Below are 27441 nucleotides of genomic sequence, written 5' to 3' on the forward strand. Positions count from 1 at the left end.
AGCATATCTATCTTGTTTGCTGTGTCATAATAAAATATAATAATAATAATAATAGCAGCTTTATTCTTATACCCCACCACCATCTCCCAAGCGGGATGCAGGGCGGCTTGCATATGGGACAATACCCATAGACACAATTCAAGCGACCCATCAAGGTAAAAACATAAAACAAAATAAAAACAGTACAAAATAACAAAACAGCTAAAAACACAGTTTCAGTAAAACATGAGAATGTCAAACAGCCATGCACACAATACTCAGCCTCCAAAATAGCTCTTTTGTGAAAAATAATCCCCATTTTAAAAAAGTCATATTGGGTCAATCTTTAAATTTTGTTTTAATTTTGGTATGAGATTTCCCCCCCCCCCCCTTCTTTGGTATGTTTAGTCGTTCTGATGCAACATAGTCTGCCAGGAGTTGCCAAAGCTGTACATGTGGCACCCTGTTGAAAGATATGCTGTGGTCCTGCTAATCAGGGAGTAAAGAAGAACGGGTTACGGGATTTTTGAAATGTTTTCTATAGCCACAATTTCAGTTGTTTGGACTGGGGATGAGAACAGCACACACAGCCCTTGTGTATAGTTGCTATTGCCCATTTCATTCTATATCTATGTAACCCCTTGCCTAGCCTGGGTGACTGGCTTATGTAACTGTAGAAGCCATAGAAATAAAGCAATACATAGATGTAGTTAAGTCATCTACTAGACAGTAAGTACAGAAAACATAAATTGGCTGGAAAAAACAATGGATTGGGTCATCACGTTTTTTGTGATAACACCTCAGGATCTCTGGAAAAGTACAAACATTCACAACTGACTCTACACTGTTGAATTAATGCAGTTTAACACCAATTTGACTGCCATGGCTCAATGCTATGGAGTCCTGGGAGTTGTAGTTTGGCACCCAGCATTCTTTGGCAGAGAAGACTAGCGGCCTTGTAAAACAACAGCTCCCATGATTCCATAGCATTGAGTCATATAAAAGTGAACTCAAACCATATTAAAAAGGTTTTCCCCAACATTAAGTCTAGTTGTGTCTGACTCTGGAGGGTGGTGCTCATCTCCATTTCTAAGCCGAAGAGCCGGCGTTGTCCGTAGACACTTCCAAGATCATGTGGCCGGCATGAATGCATGGAGCGCCGTTACCTTCCCGCCAGAGCGGTACCTATTGATCTACCCAAATTTGCATGTTTTCTAATTACTAGGTTGGCAGAAGCGGGGGCTAACAGCGGGAGCTCACCCCGCACCCCAGATTTGAAACATCGACCTTTCAGTCAGCAAGTTCTGCATCTCAGTGGTTTAACCCGCTGTGCCACCGGTGTTAAATGCACTCCAAGAGTCACTATGGGCCCTTCTACACTGCAATATAAAATCCAGATTATCTGCTTTGATGTGGCAGTGTAGAAAAATATAATCCAGTTCAAACCAGATAATGTGGATTATCTGTGTTAATAATCTGGATTATATGGCATTGTAGAAGGGGACTATGATCCCAGCCTATTTCAGTGTGAATCACATTTGCCTTTGAAACCCAACTGTTACAGCTAAATATGAAAAGAGGGAAGTGAATTCCCAGTTTTCAAGGATATCACATATCAGCAATGTGATTGTGTATAATTCCTGTAAATTCTCTCCCTGTTGTTATTGGCAAGCTACCTGAGGTGGTGATTATTTGAAAAGAACACTGCTCATATTATTTTGTTGCTTTTGAAACTGAATGACTTGGATGTCCAGAGAAAGGACTGAGTGAGAACATATGATATAGTTGGGCAAGAGTGGGTCTGGTTGGTTTCTGGAAGGGGGAGAAAGCATGTAGGAATTCCATGTATGCTGCCTTTCATTCTTTAATGAACTAACAGGAAAAAGTTAGTTCTGAGTCCCCTCGGGGAGAAGGGCGGGGTATAAATGCATGTAATAAATAAATAAACAAATAAATAAATAAAGTGTACAATTAGGGGGGAAACCCGAAAAGATCTTAATTGTACAGATTTGAAAGGATTTTTTAATGTAATATTTAACTAAGAATCTATTTACACTTGTAGCATTAATGCAGTTTGACTCAGCTTTAACTGCCATGGCTGAATGTTATGGAAACCTAGGATTTGCAATTTGGTAAGACACCAGAAATCTTTAGCAGAAGAAACTAAGGGCCTTGTAAAACTACAACTCCTATGGTATGATAGCATTGAGCCATGGCATTTAAAATAGTATCAAAATGAATTAATTATGCTGTATAAAATCACCCTAAGATCACAAAAAATCCAGTAAAATTTAACAGGAAAGGAAAACTGGATCTACATTGTCATATAATCCAGATTCAGAATGCAGATTAACTGTATTGTAATGGATTATATAAATCTGCACTGCCATATAATCCAGTTTAATACAGTTAGCCCCTGGTGGCACAGTGGGTTTAAACCCTTGTGGTAGCATACTGATGACTTGAAGGTTGGGTGCTGACTTTGAAGGTTGCTGGTTTGAATTCAACCCAGGGAGAGTGTGATTGAGCTTCCTCTGTCAGCTCCAGCTCCATGCGGGGACATGAGAGAAGCCTCCCACAAGGATGGTAAAAACATCGAAAACATTTGGGCGTATCCTGGCAATATCCTTGTAGACAGCCAATTCTCTCACAGCAGAAGCAACTTGCAGTTTCTCAAGTCGCTCTTGACATTAAAAAAAACCCTGTATTCTGAAATAAGATTATGTGGCAGTGTAGATCCAGCTGAAGAGGAAGGTAAAGATATGTTAACACTGCAGTTTTCTATGTGTGCTTCTTCAGAAGTAGGTTTTACTATGTTTAATGGACTTACTTTTAGATAAGCTTATTTACTTACCGTAATTAACTTACGTACTTAGTAAGCTTACAAAAAAACAACCACCCAAAGTCCAGCAACAATCTTAATTTACAAAACTTTAAAACAAAGGGATAATTTTGCTGGGGGAAAGGTACATAATGAAAATGCTTTAAAACTTAATTAAAAGCTAAAAGTACAGCACACTCTGTTCAAAACACCTGTTTGCTTCATAACTTAATTCCAGTCTAAACAAAAAGGGTCTTTACCTGCTGGCAGGAAAGACAGCAGAGAAAGGACCAATCAAGGCTATCTCTGATGTCCTCATCAAATGAGCTTGAGATGGAGGTGGGACTGAGGGAATGCCCTCCCTCGAAGAAATTAAAATGTGGGTCGGGCTGATATAGGGAAATAGTCTGAACCAAAGCCATGTAGGTGTTCATAAGACATAATCAGCACTTTGAATTATTTCTGGAAATGGACAAGCAGCCAGTTTCAATGGGTTGGTGGTGGAATATGTTCCCTCTAACAAGCCCTATTGGGTTGTCTAAGGACTTCATCACACTTACCATTGGATCCGTAGGGATTCACCAGCCTCAGTGGCGAATCCACAGGGCAATGGGGCCATCCCATCACCCCACACCCGACATTACCCGTAGTGATATTTCCACATCACAGGTGGGAATGTGTCACCACACGACTTTCCCCCATACTGGCCCATTGCTGCCCATGGAACATGGGAAGCTTCATGTGTTCTGGGCAGAGCATCCTAGGATGCTTGCAGTACAGTTCATCTATGGAGCCTGGCTGGAAGGGAGTTTGTATCATGTAATGGGTGGCATGGGGATCTGTAGATGAAGTGTGCTGCAAGCGTCTTAGGACACTTGCGAAGTCCCATGTGATGAAGTCCGTAGTTTCTTCTACTTAGACACAAGGTTTTGACCATCTTACTTAGGCGATCCCTCATAGTTCGAGGATGATTGTCTTCCATCTTAGGGGTGTGTCCGTAGATGGCTGAAGAGACTTATTCTTGATCTGCATGTTCTCCCGTAGTGAGGACATCGGTTTCCAGGTAGAAGGCGGTCCCGGTCAGGCTTGGCTTGACGCTCCTTCCTCTTGGCACGCTTCTCCCTTAAGCCCTCTATCCGTGCCTCTTCAAACTCCGCAGCACTGCTGATCACAGCTGACCTCCAGTTAGAGTGCTCAAGGGCCAGGGCTTCCCAGTTTTCAGTGTCTATGCCACAGTTTTTAAGGTTGGCTTTAACCATCTGAACTCTGACTTCAGTGCACCATTGCCAGCCTGTGATGACATTTGTAACACCACCACACACATAGAGTCCACCTCTAAGTGGGCAATCAGTTATTTAGATGAGCATGAAGTAAGGTAAAGGTTTTCATCTGACATTAAGTCTAGTTGTGTCCAACTCTGGGGGTTGGTGCTCATCTCCATTTCTAAGCCAAAGAGCCGGCATTGTCCATAGACAACTCCAAGGTCATGTGGCCGGCATGACTGCACGGAGTGCCGTTACCTTCCCGCCAGAGCGGTACCTATTGATCTACTCCCATTGGCATGTTTTCAAACTGCTAGGTTGGCAGAAGCTGGAGCTAACAGCGGGAGCTAATCCCCGCTCCCCTGATTTGAACCACCGACCTTTTGGTCAGCAATTTGAGCAGCTCAGCAGTTTAACCTGCTGCCCCACCAGGGACCCCTGAGCATGAAGTACCAGGGCCATTTCAAGTATGTTGGAGGCCCCTGGGCAAAAGTGACTTTGCTTAGGGTTGTGTCTTCATAGACTGCTTCATCTGGGACCAGTACAGAACATTGTGCTCCATAATAATCTTAGAGCAGCCATGTTGGTGGCCACACTTACTGGGCTGAACCCTCTGTGATGCCACATTGGCTCCCAGCCAGACTTAGACCACATTGGTTATGTGGGCCATTACCTTGCCTACATATCCCTGCTGCCTTCCCATTGCCTGTCACATCTATTGAGGTCATAACGCGGCAACCCAATCCAGATGTCAAGATGGCTTCAAAGCACACAGACACTCCAGAATTTTCCTTCAAAGCATCCTTCAGCTTTTAAAAAAATAATTGTAAGTCCTTAGACTCCAGAATCTAGATCTTAGAGATGTTATTTTTGGACTACAGTTTCACAATCCCTCAGCCAGCGTAGCTACTGGATGAAATATTATAAAAACCGTAGTCCAAATAGTGCTTCCAAGCACTGTTCTCAATCTTCAAATGGAAAGATGCATACATGGACAATTTCCTTATGCTCTTCTTTCTGCTAAGCCTAATAAGAAAGGTGGCAGCACTATGGCAGCAATGGGCTTTTGACAATTTTTGTGTTGACTCTCTTTTTTCTCTTTCCAAAGGCAGCCATTTGCCTTTGGAATTCAAAATCAATAAAAGCTCAAATTTGGGAGTTAAACACTAGTCGCAGTCAGAGTTGGATCCAGCCTTTGATCATGATTATGAAAGAGCCAGGGTTGAATAATCTTCTCCCTCCCCTCCCCTCCCTGGAGGCTGGAATCCTTTTTTAAAATTTGTTCTCAGAACAAGGACAGCACATCAGAAACAGCAGGGCAGGTTGATATTAGCATGCCAAGATGCTTCTCAACTGACCTCCAATCCATTGCATTAGGAGCAAGCAGAACAGCCTGGTCTGTGCAGTTCTCTGTTGCAAGGATGAGCTGCCTTAACTGAAGCCAGCAATCATAAATACATGATTGGTGTCCACAATGGTTTGGTTCCAATATCACCTGCGGATACTTAAATCCATGCACGCTGGAGCCCCATGGTGTGCAATGGCATAGTAAAACACTTTCCGTTATATAAAATGGCAAATCAAGCTTTGATTTATGGAATATTTTTGGATATCTTTGAGCCTGTGGATGATGGAATCTGTGGATATGGAATCCATGGCTATAAAGTACCGATTGTACCCAGTAGAGCCTGAGTGGGGAACATGATGGCCCTTCAGGCTTTGTAAATGTTATCTGTTGGCCCACGGCCGGGAATGATAGACCCTAAGGATGTCATTCCCCACCAATTTTGTTCTTAAAGGAATTTTAACATTTTTCTTCTCTCTGTGGGAAAGTCTTGAAAATCTGAACTGTTTTCAAAGATTATTCACAGAGTGGGACTCCTTTTGTATGAAATTCACATGCAGAGTATTTTTTATAAAGGGTAAGTAAAGGTAAAGGCTTTCCCCTGACATTAAGTCTAGTTGTGTCCGACTGGGGGTTGGTGCTCATCTCCATTTCTAAGCCAAAGAACCGGCATTGTCCATAGACACCTCCAAGGTCATGTTGCTGGCATGACTGCATGGAGCGCCGCTACCTTCCCGCCAGAGCGGTAACTATTGATCTACTCACATTTGCATGTTTTCGAACTGCTAGGTTGGCAGAAGCTGGGGTTAACAGCGGGTGGTCACTCTGCTCCCCAGATTCAAATCTGTGAGCTTTTGGTCCGCAAGTTTAGCAGCTCAACACTTTAACATGCTGCGCCACCGAGGGCTTTCTATTTTGCATAGAAACAGCATTTTCTGCAGGAAAAAAGCATGCAAGTTGGCATAGAATTACTGTTGAATGATAAGGATTCTTGTCAATCTACAATTCTCATTGTCAGGATTTCCTGAAACTTATGAAACATGTTTTTCATTTATAATTTGACTATTTTCAAGTTTTTTTTTCTGTCCCAAATGGGGGTTGTAGTGCTGTCACATCTGGAGGGCCACGTGTTTATATTCCTTCAGTGGGGATCCCCCAATTTTTATATTCCTTTTTATTTTCAATGTAAAACATATTTTAGTTCATCAATAAGACACTGAGGGCCCTTTCGGACAGACAGGCCCTATATCCCAGGATCTGATTCCAGGTTTTCGGCATTAAACTGGATTATATGAGTCCTTACTGCCAGATACTTTGGGATATACAGAGAACCTGAGATCAGATCCTAGGATATAGGGCCTGTCTGGAAGGGCCTTGAGTCAAAATAGATAGCTGTACCATTTTGTTTCAGTACAGAAAAGGGAAGGAAAAAAGTAGCATTATGGCACTGTTAAGACAAGCCAATTCAGGTACTAACAACAAATTTTAGACGCTTCATTGAAAAATTAATGCAGATATTGACCTTCCATCAATATCTGAAAATGTGGATAATAAGGAACTTTATATTTTCAATATACTTGGTATCATAGCATTGCACTGGAGGATCTATAGAGTCCCAAAATACTTTGGAGTTATGAGTTGAAGAACTATGGATATTGAATCTACAAATAAAGGTCTCATACTGTGTGCAGCAATTTAATGATTGATACTCAGTGTTTATTCTCTGGAGTGCAATCGCTTTGAGTGAGCTGTGCCAGGTTGCAGGTGTTGTGGCAAAGTTATATAAAAGTGACAATTGTAGATCCATATATGTGCCAGCATCCAAAAGCTTGATTGCACAAACTGGGTTATAATCTTTGCTCCTCCTTAAAACTTTAAACAGCCTCCAAATGTACCAGGTCTCCAGATGCTCCTACAGGGAATCATAGGGCAGTGGAGCATATATACAGTAGAGTCTCACTTATCCAACATAAACGGGCCGGCAGAATGTTGGATAAGCGAATATGTTGAATAATAAGGAGGGATTAAGGAAAAGCCTATTAAACATCAAATTAGGTTATGAGTTTACAAATTAAGCACCAAAACATCATGTTATACAACAAATTTGACAGAAAAAGTAGTTCAATATTCAGTAATGCTATGCAGGAATTACTGTATTTATGAATTTAGCACCAAAATATCATGATGTTTGGAAAACATTGACTACAAAAATGCATTGGATAATCCAGAATGTTGGATAAGCGAGTGTTGGATAAGTGAGACTCTATGTACTTTGTATTGAAGGCCCTTTAGATCAGAGGTTCTCAACCTGTGGGTCCCCAGGTGTTTTGGCCTACAACTCCCAGAAATCCCAGCCAGTTTACCAGCTGTTATGATTTATGGGAGTTGAAGGCCAAAACATTGGGGATCCACAGATTGAAAACTACTGACTTAGATGTTCCTGGAGAGAACGCCTCTCTGGAAATCTAGATCTTTCAGTATGATTCTATAGTCATGTTCCAGCAGAAAGTGACCAAAATGTTGTGCTAGAAGACCTATGAATTGCTAGATATGTGTTCTCTCCAATGAACAAATAGCCATTGAGTGTAACTGCTCAATGTCTGAAACCATGTTTGGGTAAAGCTGCTTTTCTGGATTTTTTTAAAGCTCCTGGCACCAAAGATTGGAGGGGCATAGCCCTAATAGTCAACCCTTTTGCCAAGAGCCGTCCCTGTCTGTCTGCTCCCCAGGATTTTCAGAGGTTTGCTATTCATTGACTAAATAGTTATTTTGTAGGGAAAAGGTTTCCCCTGCCATTTCCCCCCTCTCAGGAGCTGAGCAAACAGCTGCATTGTTTGCCAAAGCTTCTCTCTGCCCTGCGGCTGTTGAATATTTGCTTAATACAGCTGTGGCAAAGGATGAGATAAGAACGAGCTGCCAATGTGCACTTTTTAATTTCCGCCCTCCCGGACCATACAGCTATGAAAATACGACAATGGGTAATGGACCAAGTTAGATAGGGTAGCCTCCTGGAACCCAGCACTCAATGGATTTGTTGGATTACAACTCCTATAATCCCTAGATACACAGGCCATTGAGCATGCCAGTTGCTGAGGATTATAGTTCAAAACAACTGGCTGCTGGGTTAAAGAAAACTGGTATTTTTGGCTTTTTTAGAAGTCTCAGAAATAAAGCTTTGTTTTCTTGGGAGCTGCTTTGCAGTTGAAGCCAAATGTTTTCATAACCCACAACAAAACAAAACCAAGAAAAGGGAGAATTTCTCTGTAGATTCTGAGCCAACGGTACTTTGGAAATGTGTTGCCTGTTTTGTGGTGTTCGTATTCCCCAAAGGTATCCCTATCATCTCTTAAAGTCCACAGGAGATATATATATCTCTAAATTACACAGTTGGAGGGTCTGGCATTCTTGAAAATGTCAAAATGAGTAAGTGCTCCTGCAAGTAAATAAATATTGGAAAAATATAAGGATATATAGAGACAAAAGTTTGCACCCACTTTTTGGGTGCAATAGTAAAGGTTTTTCCCTGACATAAAGTCTAGTCGTGTCCGTCTCTGTGGGGTGGTGCTCATCTCCATTTCTAAGCTGAAGAGCCAGCATTTTCTGTCGATACCTCCAAGGTCATGTGGTCGGCATGACTGCGTGGAGGGGCCGGGCTGTGGCGCAGGATGGTGAGCAGCCTGCTGCAATAAATCACTCTGACCATGAGGTCAAGAGTTCGAGGCCAGCCTGTGGCAGGGTGAGCACCCGTCAATTAAAAAATAAAATATAGCCCCTGCTCGTTACTGACCTAGCAACCCGAAAGATAATTGCATCTATCAAGTAGGAAATAAGGTACCACTTATAAAGTGGGGAGGCAAATTTAACTAATTTACGACGTTGGAATGAGGAAGTGCCATCACAGTGGATGATGAAGCAGCTGCTCCCCCCTGTGGCCAGAATCGAACATCCCCTTAGGAGAAGGTTAAATTGCCTCTGCGTCTGTCTCTGTCTCGGTTCTATGTGTTTATGGGCATTAAATGTTTGCCTTATATGTATATAATGTGATCCACCCTGAGTCCCCTTCGGGGTGAGAAGGGCAGAATATAAATACTGTAAATAAATAAATAAATAAATAAATAATCATTACCTTCCCGCCAGAGTGATATCTATTGATATACTTCCATTTGCATGTTTTCAAACTGCTTGGTTGGGAGAAGCTGGGGCTAAAAGTGGGGGCTCACCCCGCTCCCCAGATTCAAGCCACCAACCTTCTGATCAGCAAGTTCAACAGCTCTGCGGTTTAACCTACTGTGCCACTGGGAGCTCCTATTAATCAATATGTTCAAAAAATGAAGAGTTCACCACTTTGCTTGGGAGTCTATTACTCTTTCAAACTGCTCCTGTAGAAAAGTATTTTTCCCTCATATTTAGGCAGAAAAGCTAAATATGCATATCTCTCTAGGTTGCTTCTCATAAGGCCAAGGTTCCCAAAACTTTGATGTTTTTGGTCATCCTTCTACGTGTCTATGGCAGTGGTTCTCAACCTGTGGGTCTTCATACGTATGTTTTGGCCTTCGACTCCCAGAAATCCTATCAGCTGGTAAACTAGCTGGGATTTTTGGGAAATGTAGGCCAAAACACCTGGAAATCTACAGGTTGAGAACCACTGCTCCAGTTTGTCAGTATTGTTGATGCTATATAATGTGGCCATACCGGTTGGGAGATTTTAGAAGTTGTCATCTGGAAAAGCGTTTTTATGAATTTCTGTCTCTACCTTGCAGGAACTCTCTTTGGCAGAGGTAACTGTTCACACAACAGTTTGCATGCAACAAAAGCTTTCTCTTTTGTAGATGGATGTCTGGATCCATCAGTGTGTGGATCAAGTCTCTCCAGACTGGAATATGGGACATTGCTTAAAGGTTACTGAATTCAAGTTGCTTGTTGACTTATGGTGATTCCATTAATTTCATTGGGTTTCCTCAGAGGGTCTTTTGCTAGTTCTTTCATCTCAAATATAGCCTAGAGAAATATATAAAAGAGTGAAACGTGATACCTATGGAGTGATTTACTTCTCTTTAGGAATCTGCTAAGATAGCTGATCTTCTGTTTTCTTCTTTCTAGTTGATGACCAGCCACAGTAGCTCTGCTGTGTGCTGTTTCCATCCAAGGTGCTGATTGCTGGTACATACAGAAGGAAGATGGCCTTCTGGACACAGTTGGGTTTGCTGCTATGGAAAAATTTCACCTTTAGGAGACGGCAAACGGTAAGACACACTGTTGCTTCGATTAACTGAATAATTTGGCAAGCCTTCCTGGATGTAATGACCTGCTTAACAATTTCAGAGACCAGTTGTCCCATTTATGCATCAATTGAAAAAAGAGGAAATTCCTGGATTGAGTTTGATCTATTTGTCTTTGGCAATAAGCCAAGTCCTTTTGGACAGCCTTTTGAGCAGTGTACACACTATTTCTGGCAGTAACATCATCTAGCAAGAGATGGGCAGAGGCGAAATGGGAGGCACATTTTGCAGATATTACACACACACACACACACACACACACAAGTGCAAAATGGATCCCTTTCTCTGCTGATTTTTCAGTAAACAAATTGTGCCGGCCACCCAACCACACTCATAAGTTCAGGGCTTCTTCCAAAGACTGAATGGTCATCTTTCATTACTTTTCTTTGTGTATCTTTCTAAAAGCCCATTTGAAACTCGGGTTGGTTGTTCTCTTGGTCTTTATATCAACCCTAGTTTTGAAATAGCTTTGGGGAGAGCAATTAATTAATCAACGAGAATCTTTTATTATGCTCCATGCCAACTGGTAGTACATCTTAGCTGTGACCATGAGGACAGCTATTAATACAGTTTGATACCACTTTAACTGCTATGGCTCAAACGTAAGGAATCATGGGAAGTATAGTTGTACAAGGTCTTCAGACCTTGCTGCCAAAGAGTGCTGATAGGGCCAGGCTATGGTGCAGCTGGTTAGTAGTCAGCTGCAATAAATCACTATTGACCAAGAGGTCATGAATTCGAAGCCAGCCCAGGTCAGATTGAGCTCCCAACCATTAATAGCCTAGCTCGCTGTTGACTTATGCAGTTCGAAAGACAGTTGCATCTGTAGAGTAGGAAATTTAGGTACAGCTTTATGCGGGAAGGCTAATTTACAACATCATAAAAACCTCCAGCAGCATGCAGAAAGAATGAGGAAGTACCCCATCAAGGACTCGGTGTCACAAGTGGACGATGAAGCGACAGCTCCACCTGTGGCTGCAATTGAGCATACCCTCATGAAGCCAGAAGCTGGAAAAATGTTAAATTGCCTCTGTGTCTTTCTATATGTTGTTTGTCTAATGGCACTGAATGTTTCCATGTGTATGTGCATTGTGATCTGCCTTGAGTCTCTTTTGGGGTGAGAAGGGTGGAATATAAATACTGTAAATAAATAAATAAATATTTTGCCAAACTACAGCATTGAGCCATGGCAATTTACGGTCATGTTACATTGCATTAATTTTACAGTGTAGTTTCTGGAGTCAAGCCAGCGCGGCAACGTCACATGGGTATCTGTTTACTCACACAAACTCAAAATCCCAGGATTCCATAGGATTGCAGCTAAAGTCGTGTCAAACTAATTTACAACACCATAAAAACCTCCAGCAGCATGTGGAAAGAATGAGGAAGTACTCCATCAAGGACTCGGTGTCACAAGTGAATGTAATTTTGCAATATGGATGGTTTCCCAAATTTAATTAGGTGACAATGGTGGAACAAAGTTTATATGCAGAACATCCAATCCCATCCCACCCACACCCGCCCCTGGCTGCATAGCCTTGTTTGCCCACAGAATGCCATTTGTTTTGACTTGTTTCCCCCACTGTTGTCCAAGCAAGAATAATATGTTTTGAATCCTGCAAAAAAATCAGTTCGCTGACAGATGAGACAGCAGCAACTAGTAATGCTCTATTATTAGTCAAATTGCCGTTAAAATCCCAAGAGTGGTGATCTATGCGGCTTCTCCTTTGGCTGGCTCCTGTCCATCACTTGCTTTCTCAGGACTTGATTCTTCCAAGAAGAGGCACAGTGGTGGAGAATTATCCTCCTGCAATTAATCACAGATGTTGGAGTGATCATTGTGTAGGCAGCGTGCAAATGAAGTATTTTTGGTGGTATCATTGCATTGGTGTAGAGACAGGGAGGTTACCAGTACCGTGCTAGCACAGATCTTGCATATTCATAATGCCCAAAGAAAAGGATGCTGATGCTGTATGCATGCTGAGCAGAGGTTGAAAATTTTAACTTTTTGTCTAGAGGGATTCTGGAAGTTACAGTTCAAAAAATGAAATTTTCCAAATCTGATGAAGGAAATCCGTGGAACTACAAGGGTGGAAATGTTGGTGCAACTCTATCCCAACTCCATCTCTTTTTAGTCCACTGACAGATTGCGGTCATTGGTCACCTTTTACGCTATTGCATCAGCATTGTAGATAACAGACTGTTTTCAGATGGATAAATGGATAGATAGAGATGCTGAATAAGGAGACAAATGTCCATGAGGCTGTGTTTGCTCAAGTCGGAGCCCCAGGGTGGCTTTCCACCCACAGGGTTCAGTGAGGATACACTTTGTCCTGGACGTCTTCCAGGAGCACAAATGTAACGCTTGCACTGCACACGTCAAGCTGAGCTTTGTACCCGGCTTTCGCAATGCTTATTTCAGCTGCTGCAGTTTGGAAAATGGAGGTGCGAGGGGAAGAGCTTTCCCAGCTGTTTACTGGACAAGCTCTTAACAGGGGGGAAGGAAGCTTTCAAACAAACCCCCAGTGAGTTGTAAAAATCTTAAGTACGTGTTTATATTGAGAAGCTCTGAGTGAGCTTCAGCAATACAAAACAAAAGTTGGCTTGCTGGACAATAACAAGGGGGCCTCCGACAAGATTTTGCATTGCACATTGTTCCATGTCCAAGATTCCAGTCACTTTATTCCTTCCTCTCTCTTCCCCTTGTTCCTACAACAAATCATAGCCACTGAGCATGCTTGGTATCCTCTAAGAGTTACAAAGGTCCCTGTAATTATGCATTTGAAAATTTACAATTATTTTATAGCATTAGGTATATTTATATTTCCTTCCACCCCAACCCCCTCCCAAATCATTCTCTTCCCATTCCCAGTTTATCTTTACAATACAAACTAATAATAATAATAATAATAATAATAATAATAATAATAATAATAATTGACTATGGCTCACGAATGGGACCCTGAAGAAGGAGACAGAAGGCCTGATCCTTGCAGCCCAGGAGCAAGCCATCAGAACAAACACAATTAAGGCCAAGATCGAAAAATCAGCTGATGACCCAAAATGCAGACTATGCAAGGAAGCTGATGAAACCATTGATCATATCCTCAGCTGCTATAAGAAAATTGCACAGACATACAAACAGAGGCACAACTATGTGGCCCAAATGATTCATTGGAACTTATGCCTCAAGTACCACCTTCCAGCAGTAAAGAACTGGTGGGATCACAAACCTGCAAAAGTATTGGAAAATGAGCACGCAAAGATACTGTGGGACTTCTGAATCCAGACTGACAAAGTTCTGGAACACAACACACCAGACATCACAGTTGTGGAAAAGAAAAAGGTTTGGATCATTGATGTTGCCATCCCAGGTGACAGTCACATTGACGAAAAACAACAGGAAAAACTCAGCCGCTATCAGGACCTCAAGATTGAACATCAAAGACTCTGGCAGAAACCAGTGCAGGTGGTCCCGGGTGGTGATGGGCACATTGGGTGCTGTGCCAAAAGATCTCAGCCGGCATTTGGAAACAATAGACATTGACAAAATTACGATCTGCCAACTGCAAAAGGCCACCCTACTGGGATCTACACACATCATCCGAAAATACATCACACAGTCCTAGACACTTGGGAAGTGTTTGACTTGTGATTTTGTGAAACGAAATCCAGCATATCTATCTTGTTTGCTGTGTCATACAATAAAATAATATTAATAACAATATAGTAACTTTATTTTTATAACCCGGCTCCATCCTCCCGAGGGGACTTGGTGTGGCTTACATGGGGACCAAGCCCAAGGATCAACAGATAAAAAAAATAAAACCACAACAATATAATTAAAACAGTTAGGTAAACAATACAATAACATACATTGAGAGGAATCATGGTAAAAATGGGGCAAATTAGAGATTACCAGGGAGGGGCATGTGCAAAACACAAGATAGAATTAGGATGAGAGTAAAGTGCTGGAGATCAGGGCAGTAGACAATAAGGACTGGGCGGTAGTAATTACAACTGATCTATTGTTCAAAAGCACATTGTCAGTGTCTTCAGGTCTGATAAGATAGGATAGGATGGGGAAGAGAATGACTAAGCCATGGTTGTCTAGAAAGCTTCATGGCTTAGGATCTTTCCACACCGCACAGTCATAGTGCTATGATCCAACTTTAATTCCTATGGAATACTGGGATTTGATTATTAGAGAGGGAGACTTGAAATTCTCAGGGAGAGAGCTCTGCTACAACTGCAACCCCCAGATTTCCAGAGAATGCAGTGATGGTAGTCAGAAGTGGAACCATAGTGCTATAATTATGTAGTGTAGAAAGGTCCTTTGTAGCGATGAGAACCTAGATGTTCCAAGATCAATCTAACCAGTACACCACACTGAATTTTATGGAACCATGGTGATATATTTTTTTCCATGCATGAATGGTGCCACTTTGGATCCTTAGCAGTGAATAGACATAGGCCCCCTTCCATACAGCTGAATAAAATTCCACATTATCTGCTTTGAACTGGGATATATAGCAGTATGGACTCAGGGCCCTTCCATATTGCCATATAATCCAGAATATCAAGGCCACAATATCTGCTTTGAACTGGTTTATCTGAATCCACACTGCCATATATCCCAGTTCAAAACAGATAATGTTGAAGTCTAGAGAAGAAAAGCTAGGTCTTGGAGCTGGGAAACCCTAATTTGGAGGGGAAATGCAGATTAATTAACTCCGTTTTCCTATGCATGTTGCAATTGGACCAAGGGGATTCAGCCATTATAATTGCAGTGTGAATAATTTTAGTGCTGCAAGTACAACTGTGTTGAGAGCAAAAGATTGCTGGGTCCTCTATCACCTTAAAAGATGTCATTGATGCATTGCCTGCAATTTTTCCTGCAAAGACAATGTGATAGTGTTGTGGGTCCCACAGAGTCCACTGTATAAACCAGCAGTTCTCAAAACGTGCTTATTGGAACTTTGGGGCTCCGCGAAACATATTGAGGGGATCTCCGCAGTTTCAGGCTACACCATGGATATTGTTCTTAATACAGTAGAGTCTCACTTATCCAACACTCGCTTATCCAACATTCTGGATTATCCAACACATTTTTGTAGTCAATGTTTTCAATATATCGTGATATTTTGGTGCTAAATTCATAAGTACAGTAATTACTACATAGCTTTACTACGTATTGAACTACTTTTTCTGCCAAATTTGTTGTCTAACATGATGTTTTGGTGCTTCATTTGTAAAATCATAACCTAATTTGATGTTTAATAGGCTTTTTCTTAATGCCTCCTTATTATCCAACATATTCGCTTATCCAACATTCTGCCGGCCCGTTTACGTTGGATAAGTGAGACTCTACTGTATATAGTGTTTTCTGGAGAGGTATTTATCTACAGTTTAGATTTAGTTTCAGTATAGTAATATTCCTCAGACCATCTTTATTTCTTGACCCTATTTTAAATGTCACATCTAATTTTAAATGCCCATGTACACACACGCTGAACAGTAGTTCCTCTACTGAAATTTAATATCTCTGGCAATAACTGTGTGGATGCCCAGATGTAATGATTTATTTGGATGGAGGCAGTCAGTTTAGCATTTGATATATAGTACAACTCCTGTATCAACATGGGATGTGTTCATGTGCTTACCTGGATAATAGCAAAGCCTATTGAAATTAATTATTACTGATGAAAATTACCATAGACTTACCACAGAAAACCTATAAAAATTTAGAGTGGTATGCTCTCTGTGAATTTGCTAGGTCCTCTAGTGTAACTCTGTGGTGACTTCCAAATATGCATTAAAATGGCTTGGAAGGATGGGAAGATTCCTAGAGAGAACATATTTTGTAAGGAGGTCATACTGTAATCCTCAGGTTTTAGCAGTTTGCAGGATTTTCCCCTTCACTGAAAAATTTCCCCAATTCCACACTTCTGTGAATTAATTGTTGTTTTCAATGGGTGAGAATTTCTTTTCCACAAAGCATGCATATTTGTGCACATCACAGATGTTGCTTGTATATATTACTCTCACATCTAAATTGTGTTTTAGCAGTGTTTGTTTACACTGGAAATGTATTCTATTTTAATATGTACGTTTTCCCAGTCTTTGGAGAATGCAGAAAATGTGGGTCAGACACATCTGAATTATGAATTACAAATTCTAGTATTACATAAAGAAGAAATCTGCATTTCAATACCCTTTAACATACATTTTCATTTAACAGTGGATGTACAGTGCCGTCATGTGTACATAGAGATGTATGGTGTAGATATGTGAGATTAGATTACCATGTAGGCATATCTAGCAGTGATATTTGTTCTCACAAATCTAGAGATTTGAGAACATTAATGGAAGATGGACCTCATTGTTCTCTATTTCATGGTGATAGCAAATCTGGAGGTTTAATGCTGTTATCTCGCTCTTTTTCTATTCTCTTCCAGTTCCAGCTGCTAATTGAGGTTGCTTGGCCTTTGTTTCTCTTCTTCATATTGATTTCGGTGCGTCTCTCCTATCCACCTTATGAACAACATGAATGTAAGTATGAGTTCCTGGCGTATCTGCACTACAAGATACGAGGTTATCATATCTTGTAGTGTACTCATGTGATTTGCTTTTTCACTTTATTTCATAAGATCTAAGTTTAATGTGCTCTCCCTTCCTTTTGCATTCTCTGCAAAACCAGGGGTGGGTAAAGTGCAAACCTTATGCAATGTTTTTGAGCGCACAAGGTCCCTTTCCCATTTTCAAATGTCTAAGAAATTAATTTTATTTGATAGTTTTCAATTTCCTCCTCCCATTTTAGACCTTTTGGAAGTTAAACCAAAAGCCAACTTTTGTTTTATTTCCTGGTTAAAAATAATTTATCTGAACTAAATCTGGTCAAGTGGGATCCAAAACAATGGAAAAATGCTGCCGCCCCCAACCTATGTTCCCAGGTGTTTTAGCTTACAACTCCCAGAAATCCCAGCCAGTTTACCATTAGGATTTCTGGGAGTTGAAGGCAAACCATCTGGGGACCCACAGGTTGAGAGCCACTGCCTTAGAGAATTATGGCCTGCAAAGTACAACATAAACGTATTTGGAAGGTGAGATCTGTGTCTACCACATTCCAACCAAGGGCCAATACAACCTCCTTCCTTTGCTCCCTTCTGTGCAAAACCATTACTTAGTGTAATAGAAACAAAGTTATATAAGGGTTTTTGTAAGTTTTCCAGGCTGTAGGGCCATGTTCCAGAAGCATTCTCTCCAGACGTTTCGCCCACATCTATGACAGGCATCCTCAGAGGTTGTGAGATATATTGGAAAAACTAAGCAAGGAAGGTTTATGTATCTGTGGAAGGTCCAGGGTGGGAGAAAGAACTCTTGTCTGTTGGAGGCCAGTGTGAATGTTTTAATTAATCACCTTGATTTGCATGAATGGCCTTGATAGATTCCTGTCTTGGCTTCTTCCTGCCTGGGGGAATCTTTTGTTCAGAGGTGTTAGCTGTCACTGATTGATTCATGTCTGGAATTCCCCTGTTTTCAGAGTGTTGTTCTTTATTTGCTGTTCTGATTTTAGAGTTTTTTTTAATACTGGTAGCCAGATTTTGTTCATTTTCATGGTTTCCTCCTTTCTGTTGAAATTATCCACATGCTTGTGGATTTCAGTGGCTTCTCTGTGTAGTCTGACATAAGTGGTCCAGCATTTCTGTGTTCTCAAATAATACACTGTGTCCATGTTGGTTTTTCAAGTGCTCTGCTATGGCTGACTTCTCTGGTTGAGTTAGTCTGCAGTGCTTTTCATGTTCCTTGATTTGTGTTTGGGCAATGGGTGGTCCCTATGTAGACTTGTCCACAGCTGTGTGGTATACGGTAGACTCCTGCAGAGGTGAGAGGATCCCTTTTGTCCTTCGCTGAATGTACAAATGCTGGACCACTCTACTACTATCATGTTGATGCCTTTTTAAAGAATAGAAGCAACACACATGAGTTGCCTGACTCTTTTTGATATATAAAGCCATCTTTCCGTACTAATTGGGTGCCTATGCTTTGCTAACAAAGTGGGTTCTCAAGAAGGTAAAGGTTCCCCCTGACATTAAGTCCAGTTATGTCTGACTCTAGGGTTTGGTGCTCATCTTCATTTCTAAGCCGAAGAGCTGGCGTTGTCCGTAGACACCTCCAAGATCATGTGGTCGGCATGACTGCATGGAGTGCCATTACCTTCCCGCCGGAGCTATACCTATTGATCTACTCACATTGGCATGTTTTTGAACTGCTAGGTTGGCAGAAGCTGGAGCTAACAGCAGGTGCTCACTCCTCTCTTGGGATTTGAACCTGGGACCTTTCAGTCTGCAAGTTCAGCGGCTCAGTACTTTAACACCCTTGCCACTGGGGCTCCTAGAACACTGCTGTAAATCCCTGTGTCTTACAGGAAGCAGGAATGGAGGAGATGAAAAAAGAAAGGGAAAAAAGGAATTTAGCACCACCCTTAAATCTAGCTGATTTCTATTAGCACCAGATTTTGCACACAGAGGAAGTAGTTTTCAAAGAAGTAGGGATTGAGGGTCTTGCAGCATAAAAAGGAAGAACGAAAGAAAAATTATTTTTAAAAGATATGTGGCAGCACCTTTAAAACCAACTAGTATTTATTTCAACATAAGCTTTCATGGAGATAAACCCATTTCGTGGATGCAGTGCTAAATGGTATTAAGGGTTCAGGCATAGAGAATATTTATACAGTTGTGGGAGCAGGATGGAATGTAATTCTGAAAACATAGGGTGATATTTACGAATTCTTAGCAAAGGATGAAAGATCAGTTTTTGCACAGATTTTTCTTGTTCAAAGTAAGATCTTTGGGGGGAAATTTACCTTGATTTGGGGGAGTTGTAATTCACCTACATCCAGAGAGCACTGTGAACCTAAACACCAATTGATCTGGACCAAACTTGGCATACATACCTGATATGCCTAAATTTGGTTACTGGAGGGGTTTAGGGAAAATTTCCTTTCTGGGAGTTGTAGTTCGCCCCCAACCAGAGAAACTGTGACCTCCACCGGTGATGGACCTGGACCAAACTTGGCACACCGAACCCCCATGACTAGCTCAACCTACTGGAGAGGTTTGAGGGGACTTACTATAGTGGGAGTTGTAGTTTACCCTACAGCCAGAGAGCACACTGAACTCCACCAATGATGCATCTAAAGAGCAAACTTGCCCAACATAACAAGCTTTAAGTACTGAGGAAATTTCTCGGGGTTAACCTGGCATGATGTGACTTGTAGTTCACCCACAACCTTAGGCATTTTGTCCAATTAAAAAACTGGCTTTTTCCAATAACCTGGGCAACGCTAGATACCCAAGCTAGTACAAAATAAATAAGAGATGAATTATAGATTTTCCAAAAAAAAAATAATAATCCTGCAGATTGTTGAGACATTTCTTAGATGAGATGAGAAAATACGCAAAAGTTCTTAACAACTCTAGTGGTTGCACATTACTGATGAACTTGGCAAGTCATTTTCTTTCATCTCTCAATCCTATTTACAATAGGAGAGCAATAATACTATCCTTCCTTTTACGAAGTTAGAAGAATTACTAGCATGATGCACATGCAACATTGTCTGCAATCTTAGGTCAAATGTGTATACCTTTAAAAAAAACAATGTAGATACTTTTTCCTCCTGAAAAAGACTATCTGTTTTTCATTTAATGTATCTAATATACTTCATTAATATACTTCATTATCTTAATAGATTTTGCTGAATTGTAAACACACAGATGTAGAGATGTAGGTTTGCAGAGAAAAACCTTGAATGAAGATCACTGTGACCTTTTTAATATTTCCATTTGTTATTGTAAAAGATAGGGCTGTATCATCTGCTGTACAGGTTTTTTAAGGGTTTTGGGGAGCTTGCTCCATAATACTGTCAATAGTAACCAAATAGGATAAAATAATAATAATAATAATAATAATAATAATATAAAGCTTTATTTGCATACTGCTCTATCTCCCCAAAGGGACTCAGGGCTGTTTCCAACATAGCTAAAACATTCAATTGCCAAACAAAAACATACATATGCAGTTTTTTTTGATGTTTTAAATGTTTAATCTTTCAGCAGTTCACAACAAAGTGCTACACCTATATTCAGTAATGAGTCTGGGGCCCCATCTACACTGTGATACAATACAGTTTCTGAATTCAGATTATCTGCTTTGAGCTGTACTATATGGCAGTGTAGACTCATATAATCCAATTCAAAGCACATAATCTGGATTGAGAAACTGGATTATATGGCAGTGTAGATCTAGTCTGAGTTCAGTGGGTTTACTTCCAAGTAAGTGCAAACAGGATTACAATGCTAACTTCCTTTTTAAAATAAAAAGAAACAAAATCTCCCTCATTATCGAGTAACATCTTGGGATGGAGTGTGCTATTCTGACTGTTTTGATCACTAGTTAATTGACGGTATCTTGTACACTTGGTTCATATTCAGTGAATAGGATTTGTTTTGAGAGCTAAAAGAATTTGTGATGCTCAAACAGGTTTGACAGGTTTATTTACTGAGATCTCATTACTATACTACCTTTGCTCAGTCTAATTCCTGTTCAAACAGATTTTTCATGGTTACTTCCTAAAATGTCCATGTATTTCATTTGTCCACTTTAATCTCCATTCAAACAGGTTTTGCAATTTTACTTCCTATGATAGTAAAGGTAAAGGTTTCCCCTTGACATTAAGTCTAGTAGAGTCCAACTCTGGGGGATGGTCCTCATTTTCATTTCTAAGCCGAAGAGCTGGTGTTGTCTGTAGACACCTCCAAGGTCATGTGGCCGGCATGACTGCATGGAGCACCGTTACTTTCTTGCCAAAGCTGTATCTATTGATCTACTCATATTTGCATGTTTTTAAACTGTTAGGTTGTCTACAAACCTTAGGATGATCAGACCCAAATCCAGACAAGGTGTAAAAAGGGTTCTTTTTACACCTTGAATAGTGGTGCAAAAAAAGAGTAGAGTATATCATCAGGTATAACTCATGTTTCCTTGTGAATCTACATTTGGTGATTTCCCTTCACCTACACAACAATCAACATGCAGAAGCGCTATACTATTTTGTGTCGCCTATTGTTGGCTATTCACGTCTTCTTTGAACATTAGAAACAACTACTTTAAAAAAATTACAGGGGCAGCCGTGTTGCCTGTAAGGAAAAAACTCAAATCCAGTTTATGGTCATACCTTTCTTAGTCCAGCTGGAAGGCACAAAAGAGATATATAGTAGAGTCTCACTTATCCAACATAAACGGGCCGGCAGAACATTGGATAAGCAAATATGTTGGATAATAAGGAGGGAATAAGGAAAAGCCTAATAAACATCAAATTAGGTTATGATTTTACAAATTAAGCACCAATACATCATGTTATACAACAAATTTGACAGAAAAAGTAGTTCAATACGAAATAATGCTATGTAGTAATTCCTGTATTTACGAATTTAGCACCAAAATATCAAGATTTATTGAAAACATCAACTACAAAAATGCATTGGATAATCCAGAACGTTGGATAAGCGGGTGTTGGATAAGTGAGACTCTACTGTATTAATTTTGGAAGTTCGCAGGCTTCTTCAGCAAAAAACAGTATGCAAAGAAAAGTGATGGCATTGTGGTCACAGCATTATGCCAAAGCAAAAAAATGTAGCTACTGATCAATTTTGCACATTTTATAATAATAATAATATTATAATAATAATCCAGCTGTGTCAAATTGTGTCTTTGTGTCAATAATAATAATAATAATAATAATAATAATAATAATAATAATAATAATTTATTTGTATCCTGCCACCATCTCCCAGAAGCACTCGGGGCGGCTCACGAAACACTAGAAGTGTAACATGCAAAATATAAAAAATGCAGAAACAAAATATATACAATAAACAACCAACAGAACATCACAATAAAACAATACCCTCGATTAAAACAGTAAAATACATTGATTGCTGCAGGTAAAAACAGTATTATGATCTCAGACTAGTAAAATGCTTGATGGAGAATCTAAAGGTCCTTGTATGTACTTGAAAAGGATCTAGATATGTCCGAAAGCTTGTTGGAAAAGCCATATCTTTAATTTTGTGTGGAAGGCTTGGGGATACCAAAAGATGGATTGTAAATGGATATAAAGAACCACTTCCTGTATTCACTTCCTGAGTGTATCCTCCTTTTTCTCGTCCTCATCTTCCTCCTCCTCCTCTTCTCCATCAGCATACATGGTGCTTTACATGAGCGGTTTACATTTGTTAATTTGACAGTTCTGTGTCTTAAGACTTACACAGAACTGCCAAATTAACAAATGTAAACCTCAAAAGCACTGACAGTTGGGATGGAGGGAAGGATTTTAATCTGTTGTTGGACCCAGGCTGTGATGTTTTTCCAGTGTAGGGTGGATGGGGGACAGTAGAAGAAGAGGAAATGCTTTGTTTGCCGAATGTTATGTCCTCCTAAACAATTGGTCTTGCATTTTAGGCCATTTCCCCAACAAGGCCATGCCTTCAGCTGGAACATTGCCCTGGGTACAGGGGATTATCTGTAATGCCAACAATCCTTGCTTCCGCTACCCAACACCTGGGGAGTCACCAGGCATTGTGGGGAATTTCAACAAGTCTATGTGAGTATTAGACCATCTGTTTGTTAATCTCTCACCCAGAGAACATGATTCTGCTACAAGTGTGAAGGACAGAAATTGAGATAGAGCAGACATAGACTGGGGCAGGGATTAGTCCAGGGATCTACAAAATGCAGTGAAAATATACTCCACACATTCATAGTGGTTGTTTGGAATATTTTGGGGCAAAAAATAATTTGAAAAAATTTGCAGTATTTTTGTAAATTTTGTTTTTTATTCAGGGGGGTTGAGTGTATGTGACTTCTCCAAGTCACTCACTGGGTTTTGTGGTCAATGAGTTAAATCTGATCGGAAGGTTACCAGTTTGAATCTGCGAGACAGGATGAGCTTCCGTCTATCAGCTCTAGCTTGTGGGGACATGAGAGAAGCCTCCCAGTAACATATCCGGCATCCCCTGGGAAATTCTCTCATAATAGAAACGGTGTAGACAGCCAATTCTCTCACACCAGAAATGATTTGCAAGTCTCTTTTGACATGATTTTAAAAAATGATTTATGGGGATTTGAATCCTTGTCTCCAAAGTTATAGTCCAACATTCAAACTATACACTTGGTTAAAATGCTACTTATAATACGTTAACATTAGAACAGTTAAAATACTTAAAGTACACATTGCATGTTAAGAATCTAACTCCATATCCCTCTACACTGGTCAGCTAAGGCTGAAAGCCTGTTTAAATAAGAAGATCTTTGCCTGCCAGGAAAAAGACGTCAGAGAGGTGACAGATTGGACCTCCCTTAGAAGGGAGCCCCATCTAAATGAAAATTTAGATAATGAATAATTGAAGCCTGGGATATCCAAATATTCTTGACAAGGATCAGCCAGGATAGCATTTTGCCATCCCACTTCTTCCTTTCCTTTGTCGGATGCCAGGAATTAGGCTCTGTCTGAGCATGTCTGTTGCAGCTGAAGAGGCAAATGTCTGGGTGCACTTTGTCCCCAAGGCCATAGTTTTGACATTTCTAATCAACACTTGGATCAAAGTTCAGTCATCTGGTGCCTGAAAAGCAATGAGTACTTTGTGCCATGGACCACAACAGTTGTTTCTGACATAAAGAATGAAACCTCCAAATACTATTGGAAAAAAATGTACCAGGAAAAAACGGACTGATACTTTAAAAAAACAAACAAACCCAGAAATGTCAGACAGCAAAACTGCATCAAACGCAAATGAAACAGCATAAAACACAACCAGAACATAAGCTATAAAGCACAACCTGGACTGATATAAAATTAATTTTAAAGGGACTTCCATAAGGGATCTTGTGGGCACCAGAATTAAGCTAATTTCATTGCATATAACCAGATTTGAAGTGATGCAACCCCTGCTAATGCCTTTTCCATTTTGTCTCTTTTTGCTTTCCTACCATTTCTCAAAATGCTTCAGTGTTTACCGGTTGTTCTCGGATGCCAAACGCTTACTCTTGTACAGCCAGAAAGATACCAGCATGAAGGATGCGCAGAAAGTTGTGATGAAACTGCAGAAAATTGGGAAAACTGTTACAGGTAAATGTCTTCGCTGGAAAATAGTTTCATGATGCTTAAATTAGATCCAGCCATTGACCAACTGAGGGCCTGTCCGTCTATCTTCCATTCTGCTGTTATTTCTTTTTCAGAATATTGTACTTTGATTCCATGGAATTGACTTTGCCCCTTCTGTGTCTCCTTCCCCCCTCCCTTCTTTTTTGGTGCATACTCTTCTGTTGGGTGGAATAAAGTAGTAGGAGAACAAAAAGAAGAATTTGGTTTGACAGTGGTGGACCATGAGTTTGCATGCAATAGCCTAATGTAGTTGACTCTGACCTTTTGGGAAGTCAAATATGTGAAGAAATTTTATCTCACTCTGGGCAAGATCTTATTTCAAACATTGTGCTCCACCTGGCGAAACAGCTATCTTTTGTCCAGAGATTTCCAAACTGTGTGTCGCCACATGTTAGTGTGTTGTCTGCAGTGTGTAGGTGTGTCGCACGAATGAAACCAGAAATGACAAAAACCTTAGAAATGTATGTTGTTCTATTACAAATCATATATTTTTAAAATATATAAATGAAAAGTTTTCATGAGAGATGTTTTCTCCCCATATACTTAATTATCGCAATGTATGTATGTGTTCATGTCGCTTATAATGGGTCAGTAAAACTGAATTACAGTGTCGTGAAATAATGCATATCTAAAAAATGTGTCACCAACACAAAATTTTTGGAAAGCTTTGCTGTAGCCCAATGGTTCACAGACATTTTAAACCACCAGCACAACCACCAGCACCACTCCAGTTACTTGCTTTACATCTGTCATTGTCATTTAGGGGAGATGGATAGATGTCATTGTTTATCCAGCTCCCCTCAAGACATGGTATATGAATTAAAATATCCTCTTGGTTTAGTGTGCATATTATAACTTGCTCTCAGCTCAGCCACTGTAGAGTCACCAAGGGAAGGCCTTTCCTTCTTCTTCCTCCTTCCTTTCCCCCTAAAATGAGAAGGCTGGCCTCTGTGTGACATGCATGTGCTTGCTGTGCTAATTATGGCATGTTTGGAAAAACTTAATGTGAAACCATTAAAAAAAGGAAGCCAATGTTTGCTATATCTCAGGTTGTAGGAAAGCATATAGGGGGAAAGTCAGGAGCGGGCTGATCTAATCTCCTTGGAGAGGGAGCTTCACAGCCAAGGGGCCACCACTGAGATGGCCCTGTCTCTCGGTCCCACCAATCTGCTCTGTAGCAGATTGGCCACCAATGGAGCTGATGCAACAGGGGGGTTATATGCTCCCTGTACCCTGCTCCGGTGAGCAATCTAGCTGCTGCCCGCTGGACCAGTTGAAGCTTCCAAACAGTCTTCAAAGGCAACCCTACGTAGAGCACGTTGCAGTAGTCTATTCAGTATGTAATCAGAGCATGGACTTCTGTGGTCAAGTCTGACTTTTCAAGGTATGGGTGCAACTGGCGCACAAGTTTTAATTGTGCAAAAGTTTCTCTGGCCACCGCTGAAACCTGGGGTTCCAGGCTCAGCAATGAGTCCAGGAGAACTCCCAAGCTATAAAGTCAATCTTCAGTGGTGCATGCACACAGATGCACGGGCTTGCCATTCCTTTTCACATTCATGGCCTCATCAGGTGGGGCTGAATTCGGTGGCATATGCTGGTTTCTCTCCAGTTTAGCCATGGTGCCTGCCGGCTCTCATCCCACGATGTACAGCTACTTCTGACGGGGTTCTGTATCTAAACTAAAGAGGAACTGATGTATGCCATGACAGTGGCAGCATGGGAAGTTTCCCGTGTTGCATTAGCAACAATGGGGGGGAGGCCGGGCGGTGGATACTTTCCCCTGTAGGATGGGGTTAGGTGTAAGTCGAGCAATGCGGGGTGTGGGGCGACGGGTTTTCATCGCTCCCCGCTGGGCACTGCTGGATTGTCACACTTCTGCAATCTGTGTAAACGGGAGAAAGCTGAGCAATGTCTTATTTGCATGTGGTTTATTCCTCATCTCCCCTGATTAGAATCCTTCATCTCGGGTCTCTTAACCAGAAGGACTATTCAAGTGTCCTAGTACTCACCATTGTTGTTCAGATATTCAAGCAAACACACTCTTTATAATGCCAAAACCGTAATCCTCCAAGAGCTGAAAGGAAATTTGTCTGAAAAGCTGCTAGCAACCGTAACATGTTGCATGCATTTTTGGAATATTTTTCTTGACCTAATTGTTAAAAGGTTTTATAAGGACAGTGGTGGAACAGAATGCATGTGTCTCTCTTTCTAAATGTCAGGACAAACTTAGGCTGCAATTTTACATGGGGAGAAATTCTGTAATTTTGTGAATCGTCATGCATAGAATCGTTTGTTAGTTGCTGTTTTAGAATTGTGGTTTAGTAAGTGAGGCATGAAATTTTAAACACCAAAGGCTTCCAGAGGGGGGAAAAAAGAGATTGCTCTGTTTTACATTAAAAGCCAATAAATTTGGTAAAAGAGAGGTGGAAAATGAGCTAAAACTGAATCAGTATGTTTAGATCAAGTTCCTGAACTAGTTACATAGTGAACTATTTACTTTAATACACCCTTCCTGGGACTCACTTTGAAAA

The 27441-nt window shown here is 40.7% G+C and overlaps 1 protein-coding gene across 3 annotated transcripts in view; it reads left to right on the forward strand.

Annotated features, from left to right (window-relative positions):
- abca1 (ATP binding cassette subfamily A member 1) overlaps positions 1 to 27441 on the forward strand; it is a 160444-nt gene that overhangs the window by 24252 nt on the left and 108751 nt on the right. For 2 of the 3 annotated variants that reach the window (XM_008103698.3, XM_016991135.2), the window contains exons 2-5: positions 10508 to 10650; positions 17145 to 17238; positions 23209 to 23350; positions 24756 to 24874. In XM_008103698.3, the coding sequence (XP_008101905.2) occupies positions 10585 to 10650; positions 17145 to 17238; positions 23209 to 23350; positions 24756 to 24874 (421 nt within the window). In that variant the 5' untranslated portion in view covers positions 10508 to 10584. Of the gene's footprint in view, positions 1 to 10507; positions 10651 to 17144; positions 17239 to 23208; positions 23351 to 24755; positions 24875 to 27441 lie in introns of those variants that run through there. The other variant, XM_062971510.1, reaches the window with a different exon arrangement.

Source organism: Anolis carolinensis, chromosome 2, assembly GCF_035594765.1.
Source record: "Anolis carolinensis isolate JA03-04 chromosome 2, rAnoCar3.1.pri, whole genome shotgun sequence".
Lineage (NCBI taxonomy): Eukaryota > Metazoa > Chordata > Lepidosauria > Squamata > Dactyloidae > Anolis > Anolis carolinensis.